The sequence below is a fragment of the Hemicordylus capensis genome, chromosome 17 (genome assembly GCF_027244095.1).
Source record: "Hemicordylus capensis ecotype Gifberg chromosome 17, rHemCap1.1.pri, whole genome shotgun sequence".
Taxonomy (NCBI): Eukaryota; Metazoa; Chordata; class Lepidosauria; order Squamata; family Cordylidae; genus Hemicordylus; species Hemicordylus capensis.
This window is the reverse complement of record NC_069673.1, coordinates 13,542,929-13,556,693: the sequence shown is the minus strand read 5'-3', so window position 1 is coordinate 13,556,693 and position 13,765 is coordinate 13,542,929. Positions and strand designations below refer to the sequence as shown.

The 13,765-nt window shown below is 49.6% G+C and overlaps 1 protein-coding gene across 3 annotated transcripts in view; it reads right to left on the bottom strand.

Moving 5' to 3' along the window:
• The window catches only part of LMX1B (LIM homeobox transcription factor 1 beta), a 137,859-nt gene that overhangs the window by 106,166 nt on the left and 17,928 nt on the right, over positions 1-13,765 (bottom strand). The window contains exon 1 of one of the 3 annotated variants that reach the window (XM_053281994.1): positions 7,248-7,660. The exons of 1 other annotated variant lie outside the window; for it this stretch is intronic. In XM_053281994.1, coding sequence (XP_053137969.1) covers positions 7,248-7,369 — 122 coding nt within the window. In that variant the 5' untranslated portion in view covers positions 7,370-7,660. Of the gene's footprint in view, positions 1-7,247; positions 7,661-13,765 lie in introns of those variants that run through there. One more of the 3 variants, XM_053281993.1, reaches the window with a different exon arrangement.

Genomic DNA, 13,765 nt, shown 5'->3' with positions numbered 1-13,765 from the left:
TGTTCATAGATGTGGTCTGAAATTGCCACCTGCAAATGTTAACATTAATCTATTCTGGACATTCATTCTCTCTCTCTCTCTCTCTCTCTCTCTCTCTCTCACACACACACACACACACCCTGCTAGACAGGACTGTCACAGGTTTCAGTCTGTTATTCACCCTCTGCCTTTTCACGAATTAATTTGTGATTTAAAACCTTGGCTTACTTTCTGTCCATTGGAATAATCAGAAAGCGATAGATTTGATTATTCATTACTGTAGCCTGCATTTCTCTTAGGGCCTCTGGCTGTGTTGGAAATAATGAAATCAAACTGGGCATTAGTTAAGTTTGCATTTGAGTACCACCTAAATATATGCATATTTTTGGCGACAGCGAAGGAAGTTGGAGCAGAGCTACAACGTACAGTGAAATCCTCTGCATCCTTACTCAGGAGTACTTACTTCCTAGTGAAAGTGTTTAGGATTCTCAACCTCAGCCAGCAAAAATAAGCTACCATATTGAGGTTCGAATTCATTTTCTCTTGTTCATTTCTTTTTATGGTAACACAGAAATATCAAAATAAAACCTCTCTCTCTCTCTCTCTCTCTCTCTCTCACACACACACACACACACACACTTTTAACTGAAATTTCACCAGTTAAAATTCACCTCCATTCTCAGTCAATCAACCAACCAAAATAGCTCTAGATTAGATTTTCACTTCAACCTGTAGGCCTTAGCTGTACGTTATGTAGATTTTGATGGCTGTTATCCTCTAACATCCCTCCTTGTCATTTTACTTTTCTCCACAAAGAGCTCTAAAAAAAATCCTTCTTTGGTAGGCGAAGAAGAAGAAGAAAGATATCTTCTATAGGAGATACTTTCTAGAAAGTGTCGTTTTCCTTAGCTCTGACAAGACCACCTATTTAAATGAAATTTCTAATGTAACTCTAAACTGCAAATGTACAAATAATTATCTGGCCAATCATCTGGCATCAGGAAATTTTGATTGGGAAATCTAAGTTTGAGGGAGTCTAAAAAAATTATGTGCAAAAAAATTTGGGGTGTGTGTGGGGGGCAGTTCTTTGCCATCACAGATTCAAGAATCCTGGTAGAGAGGATCTGCAGGGAATATAGAAGCTAGTTCCACTCAAAGCTGCAAAATGCATTTCTAAGACTAAATTTTCATCCAGAATTCACCTTTCTTTACTTGCCGATTGAGGACCAAAGCCCCCCTTTCTAAAACAACATATTTGGGGTGTCACTGAAATAAAGGGGCATTAATTCCCCTCCGGCTAGGAGTTATAACCCTGGCAATATTTATACACCACATGTCTTGTTCCCGGTTTCCATGGCAAGGGATTTGAGGGTCGTAGCTATGAAATGCACAGGACCCCCTCCCCGAAAAGCTTCACTTCAGGATCCTGTTAGAAGTCTCCTCCTGAATGTCAGACAAAAGGTGATGTACAACCAGAGATGTCGCCTTTTGTGACTTGCCAGACAAGCTACGGAGTCATATTATGTCACGGCGATTGAAGTGGCCATGTTCTACGCCACTCTGGACACAAAGACGACCCTAAATTTTAGTGACAAGCGTGAAAGCAGGGGTGGGGGGGTGGGGAGGGATAGAATCAGCCCGGAGGGTTTATTTTATTTTATTTTTCAGCTGGTACATTGAGGCACACGTTGCAGGAGGATTCAGACAATCACTATAGCTTCATCGCTGCACAGGGCCCTTTGCAGAGCAATGCAATCTCTGCCCCAAGATGCTTACAATAGACATCCCTCAAAGTGGAGGGAAGGAAGAGGACAAGTAAACCACTGTGGGTTTCTAGGGATCACCCCTTAATTATAAACAGGCCATAAATCCCCACCACCACCAAGAGACACCCTATAAACTATGCATGGTCTAGTTATATCTAGTGATTCTGAAGGATCACAGTGACTAGCTATTTCTGCCGATACATGAATCAGCTACACACACACACACACACACACCATACAGAGGAGCATGTTTTCAAGAGTGCAATTTAAAAGGGGCAAACGACCAGTTGCTCTCCCCTTCTGCAGTTCAGAGGGTGCGGGGTTTACTCTAAAGACTAGTATCCACACACAGAGAGCATGCATACTACACACTGAGAGACGGTTCTAAACCAAATAAGTGGGCATAAGGCTAGGTATGCATGTCAAAAGGCACTGATCACTTTGCTTTTTTTGGAAGGAAGGAAGGAAAGAAAGGCATAGATGGATAATACAGTTCTTACAAGATTTTTTTTTTTTAAAGAACGAAGATGGTAGTACCATGACAAAGATTAATGACACTTTGACGATTTCGCTTTGAACATCCTAAGAGTGGGCTGTGGGTGTGGCTTCCCCTCACGATTTTTGTTTTTCCATATTCATGTTTTTGGTTCTTCCATCTTTTCCAAATTGGAAACTTCTGAAACAGCATCTCACCGAATCTCAGAATCAGAAGCTCGTCTGCTCTGTGGCAGACCAACTAAATAATCCTGAACCGTGTGTGTGTGTGCGTGTAAATATAAAATCGAGAATCATAATCGAGAATCTGAACAGCGATGTCTGGGGAAGAGACTAATTCAATCTGTTTTGCATTTAAAACAATAGTCCAAGAATCTGCTTGGATTCTTGATCCAACAAGAATCTCATGCTATCTTTCTCAGTGTTTGGCAAATATTTCTAAGCAAAGTGTACAATGGTCATGCCTTTGCCATGACTCTGGGGCTGGGCAAAAGTCCCCACCCGGGTCCCCCACCCCTAAAGGCTGCCTGCAGCTGCCGTGCCTCTGAGACCCCATTTTCGTGCAGTCCGGGAAATCCCCCCCCAAGCCCCATTCTAAAGACTAGAGAGAGTTCCCTGCAAATCCTAAACGCGCATTTGGGAGTTCTGTCCCGTGGATTTCTAAACGAGTCTTGAAGCTTGAACGCCGCGTGGGCGAATGAAATTGGTTTAGGACGGAGTGTGAGCGTTAAGAATAACGATACAAATAATTTGGAGGAAAATGGAAATGGATTCTCCAGGTTTTAAAAAGTTCTGGTGTGGGCGAATTCCTGGTCTTTCCGGAGAAGCTAAATACAACATCTGTATTTCTGGCCTCCTCCCTGCATAGGGAGACAGAGTCTCTTTCTCAGAGCCCCTTCTTTCGACAATTGGGGGGGTCCCCTTAAGGAATTTTTTAAAATATGTATATATCCAGCTGGGCCCAAGAACGAGCATTACATAATACCACAGCAGTAGCCCTTTCAATTTCTCCGAAGACAAAACAGCAGGTCACCTTGGGTGGGTCCCCTGTACCGCTATCTTCGGTGGTCCCCTGTGACCCTCGCCAGCCTTTCGGGTCTGTGAGCCTTCCCTTCTCCGAATTGGAGATTCTGCCCCTTCCGCGAGCGAGCGGCGATTCCTCCGTTAAAACCCAAGCAACGCAGCGGGGACTGAACCGCGGAGCCGCTGCCTTCGCGCCGGCCTCCTCAAGAAGAGCAAGAGAAGCGCCGGAGACGCGTGCGCTCACCTCCGCGGAGAAGGGCGCAGGGCAAGTCGCCAGTGGCCTAAGAATCGGGCAGGGTGACTCCGGAGTTCGCGGAGGGGAAAGACGAATTGGTGACACAGTCTGGAAAGCTACCCTAGAGCGGGGATCCGGAGTCAAGCCGGCGTTTCTCTGTGCGCCCCGGCGGGTCTTTCTCCCCTCTCGGCCTCTCCATTTGGCGACCTCTCCAAGAGCGCATCGCCACGACGCGGGCTAACCTTCCAGCAAACCGGGTCTTTTAGCAGACCCTGCGAGGGAGGGCCCCCTCAATGATAACCCTGGGTTATGATTAAGGCCTGCATTTGGTCTTAATCCAACTCTCCGACCGAGGGGTCCTGATATGATTTCATTCCCACCCACCCCCGCCCCGAACTGCCCAAATCCCTGGTGCGCGCAGGCAACACCGGGTGGATCCTCCTCAGAAGGAAGCCCCTTCAGCCTATTTCGAATTGGACACCGAAAGGAAGAAAGTTGAGGGCCTCTCCTCAAAGCACGGCTAAGGCCAGCCGCCTTCTAGGACCCGGCGGCCGGGCTGCGCGCTTGACGGAGCGTTCGCCTCCGCTAGGCAGGGCCCAGGTTCCTCGACGTTCGTTCGGGGGGCTAAAGAGAGTGTCCCATCCCACTCCCAGCAATCTGCGGAGAGAGCCGTCGGACGCGGGCGGCCTTGTTAAGAGTTGGGCCTTCTAGCCGGCACAGCTCTAAATCCATCCGACCCTAGGATGGGTTCATGGGGTGGGACTAGGGCAGAGGGAGACAGAACAGCCCACAAAAGGAGACAGAGGAGAAAGCCGAAAGAGAGAAGGGAGAGTACAAGGGTGGGTAAGGAAAAGAAGAAGAGGGGCGGGGGGAGAGAGGGGAGGAGGGAGAAAGAAAGAGAGAGAGAGGAGGAGAGAAAGAGAGAGAGAGAGAAAAGGAAAGGGTGCGTAGGGGAAGGAAGGAAAACTAAAAGAGAAAAAGGAGAGCACGGAAAGTAGGGGAAAGGAGGAAGGAAAGGAGACTGGAAGGAAAGGGTGTGAGAAACCAGAAAGCAGCCAAGGGCGGCTCTGCGCCAGGCAGCAACACAAAGGTCGGCTCGCGTAGCGCTGGCTCCGCTCTCGGGCAGGGAGGCGGCCGGGTTCGCGGGGCCTCTGGCGGCTGCAGGACAATAGGGAGCCGGTGCGGCAGCTTCCACCACCGGCCCTTGAAGCGAGCATCCGGCTGCCTTCCGGAGTGTCTCAGCGCCTTCCGAACCCTTCCCCAATAAAGCATTGTTTCTTCTGCTCCCGGACCGCAATCCGCTTTCCAACAGCGGCGATCCGAATTGGCCTGCAGTGAAGTCCCCCTCTGCCCAGTCTAAACCAAGCCATCTAGTGGGGGTGGGGGTTAAGAAAATCCTGATTCACTTCAACTGAAATGCCTGGAGATTATTCCTTTTCAAAAATGGGTCAGCGCGGTGGAAAGGAAAGAACGAGGGGAAACCGGATTCCGCCCGAATTGTTTGCCGTGGAGTCTAAACCTCCTCGGCCCTGTTCAAATCGGGGGACGGGTGGTGCAGATTTGGAGTCAAATATTTTTTGTCTCCATCCGGTTTCAGGGCCTGGGCTTCCCACGGAGTTATTCTGAGCCTACTTTCAAGCAACCCCTTGTTGATGGCAAGGCGATTTACTCCCGAGAAGACATGCACGCGGTCATTAGGGGCTCGGGTGAAGAGAAGGGACGCTAAGATGGACGGAATTGCTAGCCTATTCAAAAAAGAAAAAAGGAAACACCTTATCCATTGCACTTTTTAGGATAATAAAATATGCAAGCTTCTTTTTAAAAAATATGTGTAATGCTGCCCGAATCACAATGCCTTTGTTCTATCTTTCCCCTTTGGGTGGGGTGGGGTTATTTTAGAGGATTCACTTCTCTCTTCACACACACACACACACACACACACACACACACACTTTCCTTCCCTCTCCTCCTCTTGCAAGGTGAAGTTTCCTGCGCACCCAAAAGACACCTTAACACCCCCCTCCCAGAAATCATCTTCTTGTAACCTCCCCTCCCCCTCCCCATTAATGGAATGGGGTTCATCTCTGTTTACTCCGAAGCAAACAGAGATTACTTACCCGCTTTGTTCAAAGGCACTTAATGCAAGTAGAAGTACATCCTAAATAACTCATTTTATTTACCCTTAGATTTTGTTGGGAGGTATGTGTTTTTTCCTTAATACGAGCCCCACAAGATATGGGAGTTCCACCCCACTATTTTAAAGCGCGGAAATCCTTCGGTTTCCAAACAAATATATTTTACTTTTTCCCTCTCCTTCAGTCCCTCCTAGCAAAATTAATCAGGATTTCTTAGAAAAGTTTACTATTCTCCCCTTCCAACAGTTTACAGCTCCCTTTCCCCCAAAACAATTTAACCAAGACCTCAAGCGACCGCATTAGCCGAGAAAGGTTTTTTAAAATAAAATAAAATAAAATAAAATAATAAAATCTTCACAACCTAACAAACTGAAATCTGTTCAGCCCTCCAATCAAATCAACAGTATTCATTAAGAAAGGAACATGGCAATATTTTCTGGTTTTAATTGCTGGGAATACATGTATTCCCACTGATATTTTAACACACAAGTTGCTGTTTATATACATCTTAAAACAACAACAACAAAGTCGCGAATCAGAAAAGAAATATTATTCCATTCTGGATACAAAGAGCATTCAGTTTCCCAGTATTCAAAAACAAGTCTAGAACACAGAAAACGTGAGTTAAAAGATCTTCTACAGGTAATTTTCCTCGGGAGAATTTCGTTAGGAAAGAAAGCAGGCCTCCTCTGAAGTAAATCCTATTAAATTCACTGAGATTTACTTCCGATGTAAGGATGTCCAGAATCTCAGCCTAACAGCGCAGTCCGAGGTGGATTTACTTAGTAGTAAATCGGTGACTCTCATGTAAGCCTACATAAAGCTGCAACTTCAGTTCAAATAAATTACTTTAAGGATCGTGCAGTGTTTGCGAAAAGAATATTCCATGACTCCCTTACGGCGAAAAAGCAAAACCTGCTATTTTTAATGGAACCAACAATTTTCGACTTGGGAAGTGTATGTACTTGCCAGGAAACCCCACAGATAGCCATACTAAATTTGCCAAACTGCAGCTTCCTGTGGATCGCAATGGCTTTTTAATTCGAAGTCAACCCATTTCGGATCATCAAGTGTGTGCACTGGTTCCCCTTGTAGGGATTTCTGCGCCACCAAGCTGTATCACTCCACACCCACACACACCTCCGATCTCCCACGACCTGACCCTTGAAGTAGCCCAATAGACTTCAGGTGAGGCAGGCTACACCAGGGTTAAAAAGCCACGTTCGGGCCTCGTGCTCCCGGACGGACAAGCCAGCGCACGCTCCGATGACGCAATAATAGAACTTCAGCAGCTGACGCAACAATGGGATCTAAAGACTCGGGAATCTGATTGGGGGCAAAGAGAAACTTTGACCTTCAGCGCCGGGCATTCTATTCGAAATCTCCCCAACCTTTAAGCCCTCCCCAAAACTAAGAGACCAGTCCCCACTCCACAAAAATAAACATAAGACCACCGGAATGAGATCACACACAGAAGCTAACCTGCAAGGGAGACGCTCTTATAACAGAACTGACTCAAGTAGGACCATTCCGAAGTGCAAACGGAGTAATATTGGAGTATCTTTTTTTTTTCTCCGGGGAGGGAAGGGAAGGAAAAGGGGCCCCTGCGCTTACTGTTGGTAGTCTTGCTTGCAGTAGAGTTTGCGATCCCGGAAGTAGCAGCTGGTCGTGAGAGCTTGCTGACACACGGCGCACTGTAGACACTCTTCGTGCCAGGAGGATTCGTTGACGCGCATCAGAAAGCGGTCCGAAATGGGCCGCTGGCAGCCCTCGCAGACGGCCTGGTGTTGGCAGTCTGACCCTGAGGAGAAGCGAAGACAAACAGCAGGGACAGACAGACAGAGACACGTGTCAAATCCAGCTCACAAGACTTGCAAATCCCATTCCCGCAGACCATTTCAGCAGGACTCGCGAGAATTCACTCGTACCCACGCGAGGATTCGCAGCGGTGCACTAGCTTCCGCGTAAGGATTCACTATTGTTCACTAGCCTCCCCAGGCGGATTCGGGACTGTTCACTAATATCCACACGAGGCTTGGCTGCTACTCAGTAACATCCACACGCACAGAAAGCTAGAGGGCTCTGCAGAAAGCATCGGGTGAGATTAGCGAGGCTTCAGCCGTCGCTGTTCACTATCCAAATACTCACTACGATAGGCACATTACAATTGCGATGGGACTGCCAATAAATGAAATTAATTTTTATTAAATTCAATCAGCATCCTCAGAATCAATCAGCATAATCAGTATCATTATTATGGTATTTACACACAGTCTACCAGATGTTAGTGACTGGATTTGGCAAATAATAATAATAATAATAATAATAATAATAATTATTATTATTATTATTATTATTATTATTATTATTAATAGTTATAACTGCCCAACATGAGGGAGTGGCCACGGTTAACAATTAGCGTTCGCTATTATTCACTCGGGCTGGCTTGTATGACCCACAGAGCGGCGTACAGGAGTCTAGTACAGATAGAAGAGTGACTTTAAAAAACACCACAAGAGAATGTGGGAGGGTTACGTGTCGTAAAGTGCCCAACTTCACAAACTTGCTTCACTATTCTCCTCCAAAAATATTAGTTAAACACCTGATCCCACTACAAATGCAAACGCTGCCATGACTAATACCAATAGTACTATCCCCTAATCGTAGATCTCCACCTGAGGTGTGTGAGATCATATGCAAACGCTCCGATGTATAGAAGCGGGGCCGATCTGATCAGCCTCCAATTTGCTGATTGCATCTGCTTGATCGTTTTCTAACAATGTGTTACTCTATTGGGGGAGGGGGGGAGGGTTCTAGCCACCTGAGGGAAAACCCTGTGCGATCTCCTCAGTGTGAAAAAGTGGAAGGGGACATTCACTCTTTCTTTCCCCAAGGCACTTTGGGGAAAGAAAGAAAAAGAAAGTAAAACTTTTTTCCCCAGTTCCCCCAAAAGAGCTGAAGTTCAATCGTGTGTGTGTGTGTGTGTGTGTGTGTGTGTGTGTGTGAGAGAGAGAGAGAGAGAGAGAGAGAGAGAGAGAATTAAGCTCTCCAAAAACCCAGTCTAGTTTCTATCATTTTGTTGTTGAAAGAAAGAAAGAAAGAAAAGGCCCATTCTGACGTGCATAGGCAAAGTCTACACGGTGTCTGTCGTCCCTCTAAAGGTCTCTCTCGACTAAGAGGCCGCTGGGGCAAAAGAGGCTACAGGTTAAAAGGAGTCTCTCTCTCTCTCTCTCTCTCTCTCTCTCTCACACACACACACACACACACACACACACACACACACACACACACACACTTTCCTTTTAAGTGCGCCGCAATGGTTCGGTGCGAAAGTTTTGCAGCGAGTGCACGCTTCTTCTGCAACTCACACGAGTCTGGAGATTTGGGATTAAAACACAAAGACTCGTGGTGGTTGTTTTTTACATGCACCCGAGGGGTACAAGAAAGAAGAAGGGTGGGGAGGGGTGGAGAGAGAAAAGAAGAGAAGAAGGGAACAGGCGAGCGGGATTCAGATCTGGATTGTCAAAGAAAATAGACTGCGTTTAAGTTGAACAGCAGTCATTTACATGTATTCAGAATCAAACTGTCACAACCCCAATTTAAAAAAAAAGCCCCCCCCCCCCAAATATAAGCCATTCCTCTTTCCAGCAACCCTGAACTCCAGTATCGCTGAGAGCGATTTCCACTCCGAAATGCGTCCACACGCGGCAAGTGGCCTGGATCCCGACCGTGACAGTTCCCGCCTGTCACGTTGCCCGGGAAGCCAGGTCCGGAGGGAGCTCTCGCCTGCGCGGGATCGGGGCCCTGCGAGTGGTGAGAAACCACCACCGCCGCCGCCACCAAAGGAGAGAGAGTGCGGGAAATGCGCCCGGGCGCAGAGGGAGAGCGCGCAGAGGCGGAGGAAGCGGCAGCAGGCCGGCGAGCCAGCCCGCCCGCCCGCCGCGACTCACCCAGCAGGACTCCCAAAGTGGCGGGTCCCGAGCGCAGCGGGTGATCCTCCATTTTAATCCCGTCCAGCATCTTGGCGCAGTCGGCGGAGCCCCGGCTGAAGCACCTCTCCAGCGCCTCGGGGCCGGCGGCCACGTCCATGGGGCGCGGGCGGGCTGCGGGGGCGAGCGGCGAGGCGGTCAGTGGCCGCGCGGGCTGGGATCAGGGCCGGCGAGCGGCTTGCAGGAGGCGGCGGCGGCGTCGGCGGCGGCGCGCAGAGGAGGCGGAGGCCATCGGGGGTCAGAGCATGGCCCCCCGACGGCAGGGCAGCTTGGAGGATCACCTGCGGCGGGCTGGTGGGGGCAGCCTTTCGGCTAGCCCCGCTCGGGCCGGAGGGGGCGGCCAGGCCCGCCCCGGAGCAAGGGCAAGCCCGGCACGGCATGCAATCGCGGGCAGAAGCTCGCCCCCGGAGCGCTGGCGCTGCAGAGTGCCATCCAAGAGCCCCGAACCAGAAGGCGCTCCGTTTAGAAGCGGCGGAACACTGCGGCGGAGGAACACACCCACCCCGGCAGCCGCCTCACCTCCTCCTCCTCCTCCTCTTCCTCCTCCTCCTCTCCGCCTCTCCCCCCTCATCCCACCCGCCTTCTCCCAAAAAGGAGGAGAGGAAAGGAAAGGAAAAAAAAAAACTTGTTGACATTTGAACTCCCAATTGGTACTCGCGAGATCCGTGCGCCGCGGTGAGGCGGTTTCCTCGACGTCAAATAGTGCAGTTCCAAAAAAAAAGAAAAAAGAAAAAGAAAGGAAGGACGGAAGAAAGGAAGGAAGAAAATCCCAGAGAGAAAAGAAATGTTAATACCGGAGGGAGGGAGGGAGGGAGGGAGGGAGGGGGGAGAACAGGCAAGACTCTCCCCCCTCCTTCCTTCTAGGGCGCTTGACAAAAAAGATACTCCGCCAGGTATCGAGCCGAAGCGGAGTTTCCCCAGGTAACGAGGTTAGAGTGGAGGGATAAAAAGGAGAGGGAAGAGGGGAGGGGGTTCCTCTGGAACAGCTAGACCGGGTGCCCAAAGGGGGGATCCAGGAAGCCGCGGCGGGGCGGAGAGAAAGAGAAAGAACCGGCAAAGAGGATGGAGGGGTGGATTTGAAAGCTGGTGGGACGAAGACAGACGCGGCTGCTTAGAGATGAAAGCCAGCTGAAGGGGGGAGAAGCAGGGAAGGGAAAGGAGAGAGAGAGAGGAGGAGGATGCGTGGGCAACCCCGCTGGGCAGCGGGGCTCTGCGGCGCCCAGGTGCCCACCTAACCAACCAGGAAATTTGGGGGTGCAGGCCGGCGCGCTTCACACCTGGCGGTAGGTGGCTTGGCTTCTTTCCACATTTTCAGAGTGATGTCGGGTTGCCCTGGCTAGCTCCCGAAGCGTCGACAACTGTAACTGCCACCTGCATGGAATTCCCGGGGAGGGGATGTGCTTGGGGTGGACCAGGCTGTGTGTTGTGTGGGGTGACAGTGACTGTGTGGGGGGCCATCTGGAGTGCTGGGAGCCGTACGCCTTGGGTGGGAGGGGTGTCCTTGCTGCTGTTGCTGCTTCTGACACGGACACCGGTTGGCAAGCAACCGGGGAACTACCCGCCACGTCTTCAATCTCTCCCTCCCCCCTGTTTCCCCTCCCCAAAGAAGCTCCTGACATCCAGCGTTCTCTCCCTCATTGTGTGGGGCACAAAGCGAAGGTCGTCACAGATCTCCTAGATCTGCTTACACCTGGGGAGCCCCCCGTCACACACACACACACACACACACACACACACACACACACACCTCTCCATCCACGACCCATACGGCAAACTATCTGCCTGGGTTTCATGAGATGTGTGTGAATTGTGTGCTTCTGTGTGTTTGGGGGCGGGGGCGTATAAAGAATCTCTCCCCTGATTCTCCTCCAGGGTTTTACACACGCACGGCATCTGGGGTACAAGGGCAGCGCAAGGCGGACTCGAGGTAGTTCACCCATTTTGGCGCCTAAGACGCGCAAGCACAGGATTCCTTGCTGAAAGGGCTAACTAAGAAAGAAGGGTTAGGAATTCGAGTCGCTGCCACAGCTCAGCCCCAAAGCACCCCTATCTATGCCAGCCCACTCACCCCCCACCCCCCCAGTATCCTGAGTCTGGTCCTCAGAAGCCTCCCGATCGAGACGCAGCGCTGCGCTCGGCTGGAGAGGACCGGCTCGATTCTGCTCTGCCTGGCTTGAAGAGGGGTAATCTGGGGTGAAGAAGAGAAGGCGCCTGGACTCCCCCGGGGCGTGGGGTGGGTGGGTGGACTTTCTTGGCTAGGAATGTGGGAAGCCAGGCCTACTGGCTTGCCCCGCGCCTCCTCCAGTGGGCCTTACCGTTGTCTCCAACTTTGCGCCTAGGCGCACAATGGAGCAAAGCGGGCTGGAGACCTTCTTGGGCCATTACGCGCCAGGAGGAGGGGTACCTATTTCTGCCCGCCGTTACCACCTCGCTCGTGGAAAGGAGGACTGGAGCAAAGCAGGCCGCAGCTTGCGGAGTGGGGGCGGGGGTGAGGGGTGGGCTTGGAAAACCTCGTACCCTGCCGGCGACCCACAGATCCTCCCTTACTCCTCTTTATCGCCTCGCGCAAGGCCTTGGTACTTTCCATTGTAAAGCAATTATGGACTGACACAGGCCCCTCACATGCCAAAAACAAAGGAGAAACGAATTCTAGGTTTGGCGCTGGAAAAACCAACCCTTGCGGACGCCTTTATTATTTCTCTTCTCTCCTGTTGATTCGGCACTAGGTCGGGGTATCGCGTGTATAGTTTGGGCCTTAAAATGAGGTACAGATGTATATATTAATAATAAGGATTAATATACATTCTATGGCGCTACTGTGTAGTGTTTTCCCGTTCTTATCTCCTGGTATCATGTTATCTAACTGGATTTATGTTTGCCCAAACAATTCAAGAGGCGGGTAAAATATACTGCTTTCCAAACACACACCAATTTCGGTTGCCATCTATTTATTATTATTATTATTATTATTATTATTATTATTATTATTATTTAATTGTCACAGAGCATCTGGAAAAATTTTTTTCCCTTGGAGTTTCTTGAAACGGCGCGAGGTTATGGGTGACCCAGATAAAGGGAAACCCCAGGATTTCTCAAAAGGCTCCCGAGAGAACACAGGCAAATATGGGAATTTATTTAAGTTATCTTTATGGCGAATAAAATAAAGATTTCCACTGCTCTTTGATTCCCCCCCCTTCTCTTTCCTCCCACCATTCTGCCGTATTTCCTCCCCCTCCCCCCCAAAAAAGGAAAAAAAGTCTAAAATGCACCTCCAAAGGAAATGTAGCGTGAAAGTCAAGCTCCTCTTGCAAGATTGCCCGTTTAGAACCGATTTTATTTTATTTTATTTTATTTTAATAATTTATTTGGATATATCCGACTGTTTTTGTATACTCAGACACTTTAAACGCCTGTTCTTTTGTAGTGAGCGTCGGGAGAAGGAGAAGGAGAAGAAGAAGGAGGGAGGGATAACCTCCGATGTGATTATTTAATTTTGAGATCAAGCTAAAATAATAATCGCAAATGAAGAGCTCTTTAGATTGCAGAAGGCGATTCCGCTACAAACCCCAACTCCGCTCGCTTTAATTAAAATGGATGTTTTCCTTAGAAGAGATCTTCTCCCCCCACTCCCCGCACGCCGCCCCAGTGCAAACAATCCCGGATTTAGACACAATTATCTCGTGAAATTGCGAAGGAAAACTCCAGAATTAGGAATGCCGCCGAGGGGAGGTGCAATACAAGAAGGCGATTGTGTGGGGGAGACAGCAGGCCAGAGAAACCGGTGGGTCGGCTATTTGGAGAAATACGCTTCCCCTTCCTCCCCCCATAGCCCCCATTCCCCAAAACTGGGGGTGGGGTGGGACCATACTCTCCCCACTCCAACTGCGTCGATTTAAAAATGGCATTTTCTTCCCTTTAGAATAAATATCAGAGGACTGGAGGAAAGGTGGTGGGGGGGAGGAGTGATGGTGAGAAAGTCTCCCCCCCCCAACTCAGAGTAGGGTCCTCTCTCAGTACTTGGGGAGAGGCACAAACGCCACCATAAAAATCTAGCCTCTCATTTCTCTTCAGAGACGAGGCGAGGGGCAAGAAATCCGAATGATACGCATTTGCGAAGTCATATGCGCAAAAGGAAGAAGAAGA